The sequence below is a fragment of the Trichomycterus rosablanca genome, chromosome 13, assembly GCF_030014385.1.
Source record: "Trichomycterus rosablanca isolate fTriRos1 chromosome 13, fTriRos1.hap1, whole genome shotgun sequence".
NCBI lineage: Eukaryota > Metazoa > Chordata > Actinopteri > Siluriformes > Trichomycteridae > Trichomycterus > Trichomycterus rosablanca.
Genome location: NC_086000.1, coordinates 14,552,056 through 14,567,790, shown reverse-complemented (window position 1 = coordinate 14,567,790; position 15,735 = coordinate 14,552,056). Strand labels below are relative to the sequence as shown.

At 39.9% G+C, this 15,735-nt stretch overlaps 1 protein-coding gene across 1 annotated transcript in view; it reads left to right on the top strand.

The window, feature by feature from the left end:
* The window catches only part of sptbn5 (spectrin, beta, non-erythrocytic 5), a 78,007-nt gene extending 63,914 nt beyond the window's left edge, over positions 1-14,093 (top strand). Inside the window, exons 58-71 of the mRNA XM_063007925.1 lie at positions 1,589-1,744; positions 1,825-2,042; positions 2,150-2,339; positions 5,340-5,516; positions 5,634-5,741; positions 6,612-6,632; positions 7,971-8,792; positions 8,889-8,954; positions 9,050-9,133; positions 11,136-11,227; positions 11,362-11,466; positions 13,209-13,312; positions 13,397-13,501; positions 13,895-14,093. Coding sequence (XP_062863995.1) covers positions 1,589-1,744; positions 1,825-2,042; positions 2,150-2,339; positions 5,340-5,516; positions 5,634-5,741; positions 6,612-6,632; positions 7,971-8,792; positions 8,889-8,954; positions 9,050-9,133; positions 11,136-11,227; positions 11,362-11,466; positions 13,209-13,312; positions 13,397-13,501; positions 13,895-14,028 — 2,382 coding nt within the window. The 3' untranslated portion in view covers positions 14,029-14,093. The remainder of the gene's footprint in view (positions 1-1,588; positions 1,745-1,824; positions 2,043-2,149; positions 2,340-5,339; positions 5,517-5,633; positions 5,742-6,611; positions 6,633-7,970; positions 8,793-8,888; positions 8,955-9,049; positions 9,134-11,135; positions 11,228-11,361; positions 11,467-13,208; positions 13,313-13,396; positions 13,502-13,894) is intronic.
* Positions 14,094-15,735: the final 1,642 nt, after the last annotated feature.

Below are 15,735 nucleotides of genomic sequence, written 5' to 3'. Positions count from 1 at the left end.
GTGATGATCTACTGCACTCACCTTCGGCTCGTGCCTGCGACCGAATCACAGCCGTGATGTTATTCGCGATAACACACTCCCTCTCGTGTTCTATTGCTTAAGTATCTAAACAGTAAAGCACGATGGTGGCCATGTTCAGGTCTGGGGGTGTTTTGACTACTCTGGTTCTGGGTACCTGCATAATATGAAATGCACCTGAAGGAAAAGTAACACTGTATTTTTCTTTGACATGGTATAGCCTCTGTTTTGGATATTTGTGGGAAATGATTGATACTACAGCAGGATAAAAGCCCAAACATATTTGAGGACCAAAGATTAAGGAATGCTGCCATTAACTTTCTTTCAAAAAATGCCAAAACATTCAGTAACAAGATACTTTAAAATATAGTACAGCCATGCTGGGATCATGGATCAGATTTTGCACAAATTTTAATACAACCCCAAATCATAAAAAGTTGGGACATTGCAAATAAAATAAAAACGCAGTGTTCCTTACATTTACTTTGACTCGTCCGTTATCTTCGATCTCTCAGATGGCACTGCATCAAGAACCGCCACTCAACAATAGCTGATATAACCACATGGGCAAGGGATTACTTTGACAAACCTTTGTCATGCACTACAATACAGAGTTATATGCACAAATCCAATTTTTCTGATTTGGGGTTGTATTAAATGAATGTCTACCAATTTGGTATGTATTTACAACAAGTTTATGGTCAGATGTCCTAATAATTTTGGATTATTTTGCATACATACATACATACATACAAATTCCCTTTAGTGGCATTTGTAGCCTGGCTTTCCACAAGTATGTATGAATCTTTGGCCATTTAGTCAAAAATCAAGCACTAATGTTGTACGTGAAGGCTTGGCTTGCATTCAATGTTCCAATTCATCCCAAAGGTTTTCAGTGAGATTGAGGTGTTAGGGGTCAGCTGTTGTTGCTCCTAGATGCTGTCCTTTGAAAAAGGTGGCATTCTCTGAAATTGGCATGTTAAAAGTCATTGTCACTTAACATACTCTTCTGCCAGTGTTTGTCATGGCTATGTCCTTAATTTCAACACCTGTTAGCAACAAGTGTGTCTGAAACACCTGAATTCAAGGACCAGGAGGGGTGTCTACAAACACTGTATGGCAAAAGTATTGGGGCCCCCTTTCTAATTACTGATTTAATGTGTTTCAGACACAACAACTGATAACAGATATAATAAATCAACTATGTCTTGACCTCAGCCCAGCTTTGGAATGAACTGGAACATCAATTGAGGCTTTCTTGACCAACATCAGTGCCCAGTCATACAAAGTGCATCTGACTGAAAGGGCACTGATTTCCACAGACAAAGTCTTGTGAGAAGCCATCTCAAAAGAGGCTATGTTAAAGCTAAAATATAATTTTCACTCTATTTCAACACCATTTGTTTTTTAATGGAATATCCAACAAGCTTAAAGTCAGGTGTCCAAACATTTTTGGTCATATAGTATACTTTCGGCCATTTAGTGCAAATATATTATACAGTACATTATATTATGCTACCTCTTAGAAACATGGTAAGGGTGGCATGGTAAGGGTGTTTATTTACCGCAGAATCTTCAGTCGGCCCGTGAGGTTCACCAGTTTGACCATGATTTAGATGAGCTGAAGAGCTGGATTAGTGAGAAAGAAGTGGTGTTGGACTCACAGGACTGGAATAATGACCTGTTTAGTGTCCAAGCTCTTATCCGACAACATGAAGGCCTTGAGGTACTGCCTATCCATTAACAAGTCAGTTTAAAACGAATGGCATGGAAATGGGTAAATAACTTGTTTTTGTATTTATCCAGAGGGATTTGTTGGCAATAGATAAAGAAGTGCAGCGCAGACGGGGAGAAGGTAGGGCTTTGGTCAGGCAGTATCCACAGGTCAAGGAAAGTCTATCTGAGAGGCTGCGAGAGGTGGAGGAAAGCTGGCATAGCCTGTTGGAGAAAGCCAGCCAGGTCAAACACAGGCTCCAGCAAGCTGAGACAGTACAGAAATATCTTACTGACTGGAGGGAGCTCATGTAAGTAATGTATTTATTTATTTATTTAATATTATTTTTTTAACAATACTTTATAATGTTGTAGGCACATGTACAGTATATATTACATATTGTTGTTGTCTATACAGGGCATGGCTAAAAGAGTCACTGTCTTTAGTGACAGGGGACGGATTCAGAGGTGAGGTCAAAGACTTAGCACAGCTAATTAAAAGGCATGGGGAATATCAGGCTCAAATTCACCGGCAAATTGACAAATCAGAAATTGTGAAAAATGAGGGAAGACATCTAATACAGGAAGGAAACTTCATGAGTAAAGAGGTAAAATAAACACACATTTTTTATTACCTTCAGTGGAAAATATGGAACCTTGTGGAATGCTTATTGTACAACATGATTAACAAACAACCTAATAAAATTGAACACTGGTAGATGCACATCACCTTTTCTTTTATTTATACTTTTTATTGGTTTGGGAACTGAGGATACTAATTCATTTTTCCTGAGACAATTGTGTCTTTTGGTCCATCTGAGATCAGTTCAGACCCAAAGAACTCTGTGGCATTTTCATAAAATTAATGTACTGCTTGTTGCATTTTTTTGATATAGCGGTGGACTGGGTTAAGTGACAATGGTTTTCCAAAGTATTCTCAAATAGTAATATCACAGTGCCATGAAGGTTTCTTATACAGTGCTGTCAGAGGGCTTGAAAGTCACACACATTCAATAAAAGTCAGCCTTGCCCTACACAGACTGAGATTTTTTGGGGATTCCCTGAATCTTTATTATGTATTTTAGATGGTAAAAGACTTATTATTTGCAATGTTGCGTTAAAATGTTCTTTTTTTAAATGACTGATATTTATCTCATAGAAGTCTATCCTTCTTATAGCCAGTAATGATACCCTCACCTGTTACAATTCATCAGATAATTGTGGAATTTATCAAAATGGTGTAATTGTATAAACTGATCCAAATTTTGCCCTGTCCAAATGTTTATTGAGTGTGTTGCAGATAATTTTCTTTTAAGCATATTTGTTAATGCTTATACACCAATCAGCCATAACATTAAAACCACCTCCTTGTTTCTACACTCACTGTCCATTTTATCAGCTCCACTTACCATATAGAAGCACTTTGTAGTTCTACAATTACTGACTGTAGTCCATCTGTTTCTCTGCATGCTTTGTTAGCCCCCTTTCACCCTGTTCTTCAATGGTCAGGACTCTCCCAGGACCACTACAGAGCAGGTATTATTTGGGTGGTGGATCATTCTCAGCACTGCAGTGACACTGACATGGTGGTGGTGTGTTAGTGTGTGTTGTGCTGGTATGAGTGGATAAGACACAGCAGCACTGATGGAATTTTTAAACACCTCACTGTCACTGCTGGACTGAGAATAGTCCACCAAACAAAAATATATCCAGCCAACACCACCCCGTGGGCAGCGTCCTGTGACCACTGATGAAGGTCTAAAAGATGACCAACTCAAACAGCAGCAATAGATGAGTGATCGTCTCTGATTTTACATCTACAAGGTGGACCAACTAGGTAGGAGTGTCTAATAGAGTGGACAGTGAGTGGACAGGGAATATAAAAACTCCAGCAGCACTGCTGTGTCTGATCCACTCATACCAGCACAACACACACTAACACACCACCACCATGTCAGTGTCACTGCAGTGCTGAGATTGATCCACCACCCAAATAATACCTGCTCTGTAGTGGTCCTGTGGTGGTCCTGACCATTGAAGAACAGGGTGAAAGCAGGCTAAAAAGGTATGTAGAGAAATAGATGGACTACAGTCAGTAATTGTAGAATTTCAAAGTGCTTCTATATGGTAAGTGGAGCTGATAAAATGGACAGTGAGTGTAGAAACAAGGAGGTGGTTTTAATGATCAGTGTAAATGCATACCTTTTTGCTCAAGTTTACAAGTTCAAAATCAGAAAAACATTGTGTGTTAATGTTTTCACTGGAAGTATACTAAATAACACAACTAAAGTTGTTGAACATACAGGGGTTGGACAAAATAACTGAAACACCTAGTTTTAGACCACAATAATTTATTAGTATGGTGTAGGGCCTCCTTTTGCGGCCAATACAGCGTCAATTCGTCTTGGAAATGACATATACAAGTCCTGCACAGTGGTCAGAGGGATTTTAAGCCATTCTTCTTGCAGGATAGTGGCCAGGTCACTACGTGATGCTGGTGGAGGAAAACGTTTCCTGACTCGCTTCTCCAAAACACCCCAAAGTGGCTCAATAATATTTAGATCTGGTGACTGTGCAGGCCATGGGAGATGTTCAACTTCACTTTCATGTTCATCAAACCAATCTTTCACCAGTCTTGCTGTGTGTATTGGTGCATTGTCATCCTGATACACGGCACCGCCATTGGATGCACATGGTCCTCCAGAATGGTTCGGTAGTCCTTGGCAGTGACGCGCCCATCTAGCACAAGTATTGGGCCAAGGGAATGCCATGATATGGCAGCCCAAACCATCACTGATCCACCCCCATGCTTCACTCTGGGCATGCAACAGTCTGGGTGGTACGCTTCTTTGGGGCTTCTCCACACCGTAACTCTCCCGGATGTGGGGAAAACAGTAAAGGTGGACTCATCAGAGAACAATTCATGTTTCACATTGTCCACAGCCCAAGATTTGTGCTCCTTGCACCATTGAAACCGACGTTTGGCATTGGCACGAGTGACCAAAGGTTTGGCTATAGCAGCCCGGCCGTGTATATTGACCCTGTGGAGCTCCCGACGGACAGTTCTGGTGGAAACAGGAGAGTTGAGGTGCACATTTAATTCTGCCGTGATTTGGGCAGCCGTGGTTTTATGTTTTTTGGATACAATCCGGGTTAGCACCCAAACATCCCTTTCAGACAGCTTCCTCTTGCGTCCACAGTTAATCCTGTTGGATGTGGTTTGTCCTTCTTGGTGGTATGCTGACATTACCCTGGATACCGTGGCTCTTGATACATCACAAAGACTTGCTGTCTTGGTCACAGATGCGCCAGCAAGACGTGCACCAACAATTTGTCCTCTTTTGAACTCTGGTATGTCACCCATAATGTTGTGTGCATTGCAATATTTTGAGCAAAACTGTGCCCTTACCCTGCTAATTGAACCTTCACACTCTGCTCTTACTGGTGCAATGTGCAATTAATGAAGATTGGCCACCAGACTGGTCCAATTTAGCCATGAAACCTCCCACACTAAAATGACAGGTGTTTCAGTTATTTTGTCCAACCCCTTTATATTCCTTACCAATGTATGTATTAGTGCACATACAGTACATGTTTGTGTTTTAAAGCTGGAGGAACGTCTAGCAGAGCTTGAGGAGCTAGAGATCCTGGTTCTGCAGGGCTGGGAAAAAAGAAAAGATCAGTATCAACAGGAGCTGGAGCTGCAGCAGCTACAAAAAGAGCTTGAGCAAGCTGAACACTGGCTAAACACCTATGAGGGGGTGTTTACTGCTAAAGATTATGGGGTAAGGATGCGAGTCTTTAGGCAGTACAGAATGGTAATTTCATAGGAACATTGTTTAGAAATTAATAATATTTGTTATTAGGTTCATAAAAATCTATTCACGAGCTTTGCCTTTCAGGACTCTGTTTCAGATGTTCTGGAGCTAATGAAGAAACAGGAAGATCTGGAAGCAATGATGCAAGCTCAAAGTGACCGATTTAACACCTTAAATAAAAGGACAACAAAGGTAAAAGAATGAACATGTCGCAAATATTTAAACTATGTTGCTTTTAGGACAAGGCTCACACCCACACATAATTGACCTTGTCATTTGAAATTACCATTTTTTAAACCTTGTCATTGATACTTTGAAGCCATTGCAATACTTTTGACAGCTTGACCTGTCACCATCAATAGTGTTACATTTAATGTTTGATTTAGACTGAACATCAATTTAAATAGAACTAGTTTAATTCAGAGTTTGCAAATGATAAAATAATAAAGTTCCCCAAGTGTTTCATCTTACTGAGTGAATCATTATGTTCAGTTTTACATTATGGACACATACTTAAATATACAGTCATGTGAAAAAGTTAGGACACCCCATGAAAACCTTTGTCTTTTTGAACATATTTAAACATATTTAACATTTTTTTGTTTTTGTTTGAACAGTACGGAGAGATGGAGCTTATATAACTAAACAAATAAATTGAAAAAAATACTTTTAAACACAAGTTGTAAAATGTAATGAACAAAAATGGAAATTTCTTGTGAGGAAAAAGTTAGGACACTGCCACATTTATTACTACTTAAAATGTCTAAAATTAGATATGATTAGACCATCGTTAGAGGACATTGGAGTTTTATTGAAACCTCAGACATTAGTTTGGTTTGCTCTTGATTGTTGAAGTGAGTGGTATCACCATGGTGAGATCTAAAGAGCTCTCTGAGGCCTTCAGAAAGAAGGTTGTAGATGCATATGAGTCTGGGTAGGGATTTAAACAGATCTCAAAACAATTAGAAATCAGCCATTCCACTGTCCGAAAAATAATTACAAGAGGAGAACATTTAAAACAACTGCCAACATGGCCAGATCAGGTCGTCCTAGCAAGTTCAGCCCAAGAGCAGATCACAAGATGTGTAAAGAAGTCTCCAATAATCCTTCAATGTCATCACGGGACCTACAGGTAGCTCCTGCAGTTGATAGCAAGGTACATGCATCTACCATTCATGCAAGGAGGAAATCCTTGCTGTAAAAAAAAAAACATCAGGGCAAGACTAAAGTTTACCAGAGAACACCTATAGACAAAGACCAGGACTTTGCTTTGGACAAATGAATCCAAAGTTGAATTATTTGGGCACAGTAACAGAAGACATGTTTGGCGCAACCAAACACAGCATTTGAGCACCAACTGTGAAGCATGAAGGTCGAAATGTCATGGTTTGGGGCTGCTTTGCAGCAGCAGGGCCTGGCATTATCTCCATTATAGAATCCACGATAAATTCTTCACTGTATCAGAGGGTGCTTGAGAAAAATGTAAGACCATCTGTCCAAAAACTGAAGCGGAAGTGGACCATGCAACATGACAACGACCCAAAACATTCCAGTAAATCCACCAAGGAATGGCTCAAAAGAAAGAAATGGAGAGTTCTGGAATGGCCAAGTTAAAGCCCAAATCTTAATAATAATAATAATAATACATTTTATTTATATAGCGCTTTTCAAGATACTCAAAGACGCTTTACATAAGACAAATAATCAAAACAAATACGTACATACACCATACAAATCATAGTACAAAATCAAAATAGTACATCAACATCAAGAATAATTAAGATAAAAACAAAAAAATCTTAATCTTAATCTTAAAAATCTTAATTCTATTGAGTTGCTGTGGGGTGATTTGAACCGGGCTGTGCATGCAAGAAACCCCACAAACCTCACACAGCTAAAGAAATTCTGCATGGAGGAGTGGGAAAACTTTCTCCCAGTCGATGTCAGAGACTGGTAGATGGTTATAGGAAACGTCTAATTGAGGTTATTTCAGCCAAAGAGGAAAATACCTCATAGGGTGTCCTAACTTTTTCCTCACAATAAATTTCCATTTTTGTTCATTACATTTTACAACTTGTGTTTAAAAGTATTTCTTTTTTCAGTTTTATTTGTTTAGTTATATAGCTCCATCTCTCAGTACTGTTCAAATGAAGCTCAAATGTCCATATGTTTAAATATGTTCAAAAAGACAAAGATTCTCATGGGATGTCCTAACTTTTTCACATGACTGTAGCATGGGTAGAGTATAAAAACATTTTGTCATCATGACTTTCATGAAAAAACTGAATTCACCATTGGTGTATTTTAGTGCAAATAGTTCAATATAATAAGTTTGCTTTATTTGTAACATTATTAAATGTCAATATAATGTGCAAAGTTTATTAAATATAACTTTCATTTTTAACTTCTCAGAAAGAGCAGGTAGATGGTGGAGATGATGTTTTCATCAAAAAGCCTTTTCATGTGACTTCCCTAAAGAGAAAACCATCAGATCACACTTCCTCAACTTCTCAGTCCTTCACAGAAAACTCCATCTTGAGAAGGAATAACAGTGGAAGAAGTGATGGTCCAATGCTGACCTCAACAAAGCCAGTGCTGTTGAGGAGGAAAAGTAGTGGCAAATGTAATGGAGTTAACCGAATGGCATCTGTACTGAGTAAAAGCATCAGCAACAACAAGGATCCTGTGATCTCTATGACGTCTTCTGACACTTTGGAAAGACAAAACATCTCTACAGAATCTCATCAAACCCCTCTTTACAGATCACACCCAGTTTCAACCACTAATCCTAAATGTGAAGAAGAAACCACTGGCCAAACATATTTAGCCTACAAACACTCCTCTCTTGACACTTCAATGCAAATCACACCTGAGGTGAAGTTGCCAAGTTCTAGTGAAGTGATTGAGGAACCTGCTACATCAATACATCTTAAATCAAACACAGCATTTGATGAATGTTCCAAATCCATACCTCCTGAAACATCTGTAACATCTTCAGAGATGACAACCAAAGAGAAGGCAACTAAAGCTGTTTTAGTAGTGAGTGACCACTGTCCATCACCTCCACCATCACCTCCTTCATCACCTCAATCAACTCCACCATCACCTCCTCCATCACCTCCTCCATCACCTCAATCACATTCACCATCTCCACCCCCACAGAGGATTTTAACTGAGGAGGTTGCAGATTTACCAGAGAACATTCCTGCTGATTTACCAAAGCCATGTCCGGAAACTAGAATGGTAAACTAAATAAAGTACAGTAAATCTTTAGCTTAGCTGCACGTAATTTGCATCATGTTACATTTTCTTTTTAAATTTGATTTATGTGCTCTTTAGGTTCGAGAAGACCTTATCAAAATGGACGGACCACTGGAAATTAAACTAAAACAGGGGGGAATTAAAGTAAGAAAGATAAAAAATGCACATTTTCATAAGTAGTTTTATAGTGTATTAGTAATTCCTAAATAATGGAATACTGGTGTGTTTATTTGGCTTAGGGTATGGAACACTGGGAAACCATCTATGCTGTACTGAAAGAAGAGACACTTAATCTGTTTAAAGACCAGATGGCTGCTGAGGAGGTATATACATAAATAATTTTAAGACACACTGTAAAAAGAATGAAACAGTGTTAGTCTTAATAATTATCTTTTAAACAATTAAATCGTTAAAACTATCCCTTACCTACCTTGTGAATTTCCCCACTGTGGGACTAATAAAGGATTATCTTATTTTATCTTAACCTTAATAACTAGCAAAAAAAACTCTAAATAGAATTTTAGTTTACAGGATGCTGAAATACTGTATGATTAAACAGTACTGTGGCTAAAAAGCAACAAAGGAAAGGGGCAATGGCAAAATAAGGGAGGTGGCCAAAAGAATGGAAACAAAGAGTCAAAAGAACGTTTCCGTAGCCCATAGCAGAGGTAGTGGACAGAACCATAATTCCTAAAGTATCCATTTTTTTACAATAAAACTTGCTGCTTAGGCCGCTCGGGTGGCGCAGCGATAAAAACACATGCTGGAACCAGAGCTGGGATCTCGAATACATCGTATCGAATGTCAGCTCTGCCTGCCGGCTAAGGCTGAGCGGCCACATGAACAACAATTGGCCTGCTGTTCAGATATGGGCGGGACTAAGCCGGATTGGGTCTTTCTCCCATAACTGGTGCAACTCTGCTGGCTGATTGATGGTGCCTGCACAGAGATGAGAAAAGAGTGTTCTCAGGGTGTGTCTCTCCGTACACAACGCTGAGCTGCACTGCACTCGTCAAAGCGCAGGTGATAAGATGCATACGGCATGCTGCCCCCGTGTCTTAGGGGGCGTGGGTTATCTTCGTTCTCCTCAATCAGAGCAGGGATTGGCATTGGTGAAGAGGAAGCATGATGCAATCGGGCAATTGGACGCGCTAAAAGGGAGAAAAAGGGAAGAAAATGCATAAACAAAAAAAATATAAAACTTGCTGCTTAATTCACCAGCCAAGTTCTCAGGGACAGCTATAAAATAAGTGAGGCAGCCACTCCACAGACTGGCATAGCCCCGTCCAGCATGAAGCCAAACATGGGGTCCACTCATGAGGGGATAGTCTGTGATGACTAAAAAGTGCACCAACACTGGGATCCCAGAAAAAAGATAAAGAGTGCCACTTTAACATCTGTGAAAAACCGAACCAAATCAAGCCTGCTTCAAGGTTTACAGAGAAAGGCAGTTGGCCACGCAGAGGAGTCAGCAACTCAGTGGGGGGGCACTGCGATTAAATAAAGGCGCCTCAACCTTGAGAAAATTAATGGCAAGGCAAATGGGAATGATTCTGTAACTCCTACTCTACTGTCGATCTCTTTGGCTGGCGGACCTGTTAAAGAACTAGTAAAAAGGGGTGCTTTGATACATTTTTTAAAAACACCCTGTGTATGGTATAGTTGCATAGTTGCAGGCCAAAGTGCCTTACTCCTGTTTAGAACTGGACATTTGAACTGGACATCGGAGCAATGGAAGAATCCTCCTTTCTTCAAGATCATGTGGACGGCCAGGCATAGCGCATCATGATGGCACCAGGATTCACTGATCTACCTTGCAACATACAAAAGATGAAGGACCTGCTGGTTGTGTCCGAGCACAAGATACTACTTTTTTAAAAAATATTTTAGTGTAGTCAATTTGTCTTCTGCTGCTGGGGATCCCCGATTGTTGGCAGTTGCTGCTCACGCCTCCTCTGACCCACGCGCAGCCCTTAACTGAACTCTTTTCCACTGTTTAAAGACTCTGCCCACAAAGTCCGGGCATCCCTCCCTGCAGGCACTGCCAGTTATGCCCGCTAGATGGCGCCCAGCCGACCGGTTGCAACGCCGAGTTTCGAACCGAGGAGTTCAGAATCTCGGGGCTGGTGTGCTAGTGGAATATTTTTTCCTGTTTTGACAGCATATTTAGCAGGTGGTACAAAAGTTTTGGCTCAGGTTTTGGTGTAAGGCAAGGCAAGTTTGGTTTCTAATTGGTTTTTATAAGATACCCATACAAAACATCTACCTACATACTTTGTATTGCTTACGTGATGCTAGTATGTTTCAGGTGTATATCTTTTACAGAATTGCACTCTATGGCCACCTATCACCATGGCTGGAGCAATTTGTAGAGATAACCCCTATTTTAGGAGAAAGAACTACACCTTTAAACTTATGTAAGTGGGTTTATTCATATTTTCTTTTCTTTTCAAGACATAATTGTCCAGAATTTCTTTGTTAAAATACACATATTGCTAATGACGTTTATGTATACGTTTATGTATAATTAATATGATTCTCGCTGGTTAAGACTTAATGATGGCAGTCACTACCTGTTTGCTGCTTCGTCTCAAGCGGAACAGCAGATGTGGGTGGAGAAGCTACAGCACTGCACTGGTCAACAAAGAATCTCTGGGTAAACATAATTATGAAAGTGCTTCTGTCAATTCTATATGTGTAGATTCTTTCATATTCTGTTTCTTCTATTATCCATGTTTGTTAATGTAGCAGAATTTTTTTAGCTGTTTTATTGACATTATTGATGTACAGTGTATCACAAAAGTGAGTACACCCCTCAAATTTCTGCAAATATTTTATTATATCTTTTCATGGGACAACACTATAGAAATAAAACTTGGATATAAGTTAGAGTAGTCAGTGTACAACTTGTATAGCAGTGTAGATTTACTGTCTTCTGAAAATAACTCAACACATACCCATTAATGTCTAAATGGCTGGCAACATAAGTGAGTACACCCCACAGTGAACATGTCCAAATTGTGCCCAAAGTGTCAATATTTTGTGTGACCACCATTATTATCCAGCACTGCCTTAACCCTCCTGGTCATGGAATTCACCAGAGCTGCACAGGTTGCTACTGGAATCCTCTTCCACTCCTCCATGATGACATCACGGAGCTGGTGGATGTTAGACACCTTGAACTCCTCCACCTTCCACTTGAGGATGCGCCACAGGTGCTCAATTGGGTTTAGTCCATCACCTTTACCTTCAGCTTCCTCAGCAAGGCAGTTGTCACCTTGGAGGTTGTGTTTGGGGTCGTTATCCTGTTGGAAAACTGCCATGAGGCCCAGTTTTCGAAGGGAGGGGATCATGCTCTGTTTCAGAATGTCACAGTACATGTTGGAATTCATGTTTCCCTCAATGAACTGCAGCTCCCCAGTGCCAGCAACACTCATGCAGCCCAAGACCATGATGCTACCACCACCATGCTTGACTGTAGGCAAGATACAGTTGTCTTGGTACTTCTCACCAGGGCGCCGCCACACATGCTGGACACCATCTGAGCCAAACAAGTTTATCTTGGTTTCGTCAGACCACAGGGCATTCCAGTAATCCATGTTCTTGGACTGCCTATCTTCAGCAAACTGTTTGCGGGCTTTCTTGTGCGTCAGCTTCCTTCTGGGATGACGACCATGCAGACCGAGTTGATGCAGTGTGCGGCGTATGGTCTGAGCACTGACAGGCTGACCTCCCACGTCTTCAACCTCTGCAGCAATGCTGGCAGCACTCATGTGTCTATTTTTTAAAGCCAACCTCTGGATATGACGCCGAACACGTGGACTCAACTTCTTTGGTCGACCCTGGCGAAGCCTGTTCCGAGTGGAACCTGTCCTGGAAAACCGCTGTATGACCTTGGCCACCATGCTGTAGCTCAGTTTCAGGGTGTTAGCAATCTTCTTATAGCCCAGGCCATCTTTGTGGAGAGCAACAATTCTATTTCTCACATCCTCAGAGAGTTCTTTGCCATGAGGTGCCATGTTGAATATCCAGTGGCCAGTATGAGAGAATTGTACCCAAAACACCAAATGTAACAGCCCTGCTCCCCATTTACACCTGGGACCTTGACACATGACACCAGGGAGGGACAACGACACATTTGGGCACAATTTGGACATGTTCACTGTGGGGTGTACTCACTTATGTTGCCAGCTATTTAGACATTAATGGCTGTGTGTTGAGTTATTTTCAGAAGACAGTAAATCTACACTGCTATACAAGCTGTACACTGACTACTCTAAGTTATATCCAAGTTTCATGTCTATAGTGTTGTCCCATGAAAAGATATAATGAAATATTTGCAGAAATGTGAGGGGTGTACTCACTTTTGTGATACACTGTATGTTCTATTTGTATTAGGTTTAACAGAGAAGAAAAAAGAGAGACAACTGAGCAAAATGTTCTTAAATTAGCTGCTGCATCAGACACACAAACCTCCACCACAGAGTCAGTCCTAAAAAAAGGTAAGGACATTAGGACACAATGTAAATATTTGTATTAGTGATTATATCACTAACCCCATATCACATTTTCTAAACCATTAACAGATTCTGCTGAAAGTTCAGAAATTGAAAGGGAACCCCCTCCAAAGCCACCACACACATACTACAACAAACATCGTTACCCAGAGGGAGGAGAGGGCAGACACTCAGGTGAGCATTCAATGAGGATTTCCAAATTTGAAAAATCTATATGCTGTTTGTAAGAGATGGACAGTTAGACATATTCACCTGCTTGCCTAAAAGACGAGTATTCCTCCTCTTCAGTTAGAACAGTATGGCATAAAATTAATGCTTTTTATCATATTTTTTTAATTACTATTAATAATTCCCCTCAAATAAATGTCACTTTTACTTGTGCATAGCTGAAATAGGGTGCATACTGGCACTAATTGAACCTCACACACGCTAATCCAAAAGTAAATCTCATATGTTTCCTATTTTAGTGAACATTCTGTGTTAATTTAAGTCACATGCACATCTGACCTGGAAATGTAAACCATTCACATTTTTATTTAATATGCTGTTGTTTTTGTTTACTTTCAGTTACACTGAGAAGTATCAAGAATGACCAGCCTCCCTCCTTCCCTCCACCCCCTCCTCCACAAAATCAGCAGGAGAATGGAATCAAGGAGAAGTCTAAAAACAAGAGTGTTTTTAAGAAATTTTTTAAAATATAATTTTTATCTGTAAAATCTACCAATCTAGCAAATTTGTCTCATAAACTCTTGATTTTTATTTGAAATGAATAATTGTAATATGAACCCAACATGGTCTTAATGACTTGTAAGTGTTCATTTGTCATTTGTCTTTTTGGTTGTAAACATTCAAACACCAATTAGAAATATCTGATTATGCAAAACTAAGTCTTACATAATTCATACACCTTTTACTCGCAGTATATGATAAAATCATGTTTAATATGCCTTCTCATTAAATGATGATGAAACTATACAGACCTTTGTTGTTGTTGTTATTATTATTATTATTATTATGTGGAACATTAAATCCTTGTCTCCTTGTAGGTTATTTGTACTATGAAAGTGACAATGGTAATGTAACTTCGATTGTTTTTTGGAATGGAAATACATACACATATAGGAATCTTTGGCTATGATATAAGATGTTAGTAATGATAAGCCCCAGTGGCGTATTTGTGGTTAACTTTTCAAATGATATGAAGGTGTTCTTGTCATATACAGGTTTGTATATATGTATTCAACCCATAAAAGGTATTACAGTGATGTGTATAGAACTAGTGAAAATACACAAGAAGTCTCAGTAAACAGATAAATTATTTGAGTCAAGTCAAATTTATTTGTATTTTTACAATGGACATTGTCTCAAAGCAACTTTACAGAATTCAGTACCAACAGACCAAAAATCCCTGTTGAGCAAGCCGAGGGCAACAGTGGCAAGGAAAAACTCACTTAAAATTACAGCAAGAAACCTTGAGAGGATCCAGACTCAGCAGGGACCCCCATCCTTCTTGGGTGGCCTGGAGGATCGTTTGAATAAACAGGATTTACACAAATCATACAAACACAAAATTAAATTGAACTAAACGTTATAACTAGCAAAAAATAATAATAGAAAGAATTGGAGTTCTTCATTATTCAGTCCAGTCTGTGAACAGTCCAGTCCAGTGTAGTGAGTTCTTGACATTTTTGGTGCAAACATGCCAGGTTTCCATCACATCTAGTAGGAGCAGCGTTGTTAGCAAGGCAGTATCGACTTGCAAGATTTAACCTCGGGTGGGTAAACAGGTTTCCATCAGAACCACCTCAGGGTAAAACGACAGAAAATGTAGTTCTGCAGAAAGTAGCACCCCTAATTATTACAGCATAAATAAAAGGGAGAGCGAGCAGGTAACAAAGTCACCCACCTCCCCCACCATCATCAAACCTGAGTGATCAGACAAGAGAGGCAGAACGACAGCAACCCAACATCCCTGATCACCACAAGTTTCTATGACCAAGAACCCCCAAGCTCTGCCCCTTTGTCTATAATCTGGGTGGGCAGCTCCGGTCCTAGAGGACAGAAATCAGGCACAGCCAGAAGCCATCACGCCGTCATTTATTGATGCATACGTTGACATTTGTTTGAGCTTAATAGAAATACATCTTATTCTCTTAACAAATGTGCATGTGCACTATTATTAAACCCCTATCTAAGATTTGTCTGATGCAAAAAAGGCGAGGCTTATGACAAGAAGAAGAATATGCACATAGTCGAGCATAGAGGTAGGTCAGTAATTATGTGGGGATGTTTTTGTGCTGCAGGAACTGGCAATAGTGACTGTGTATATTTTAAACTTATTATATACAGTATTTTCATTCCGGCAGCACGGTGGCTCAGTGGGTTGCACTGTCGCCTCACCGCAAGAA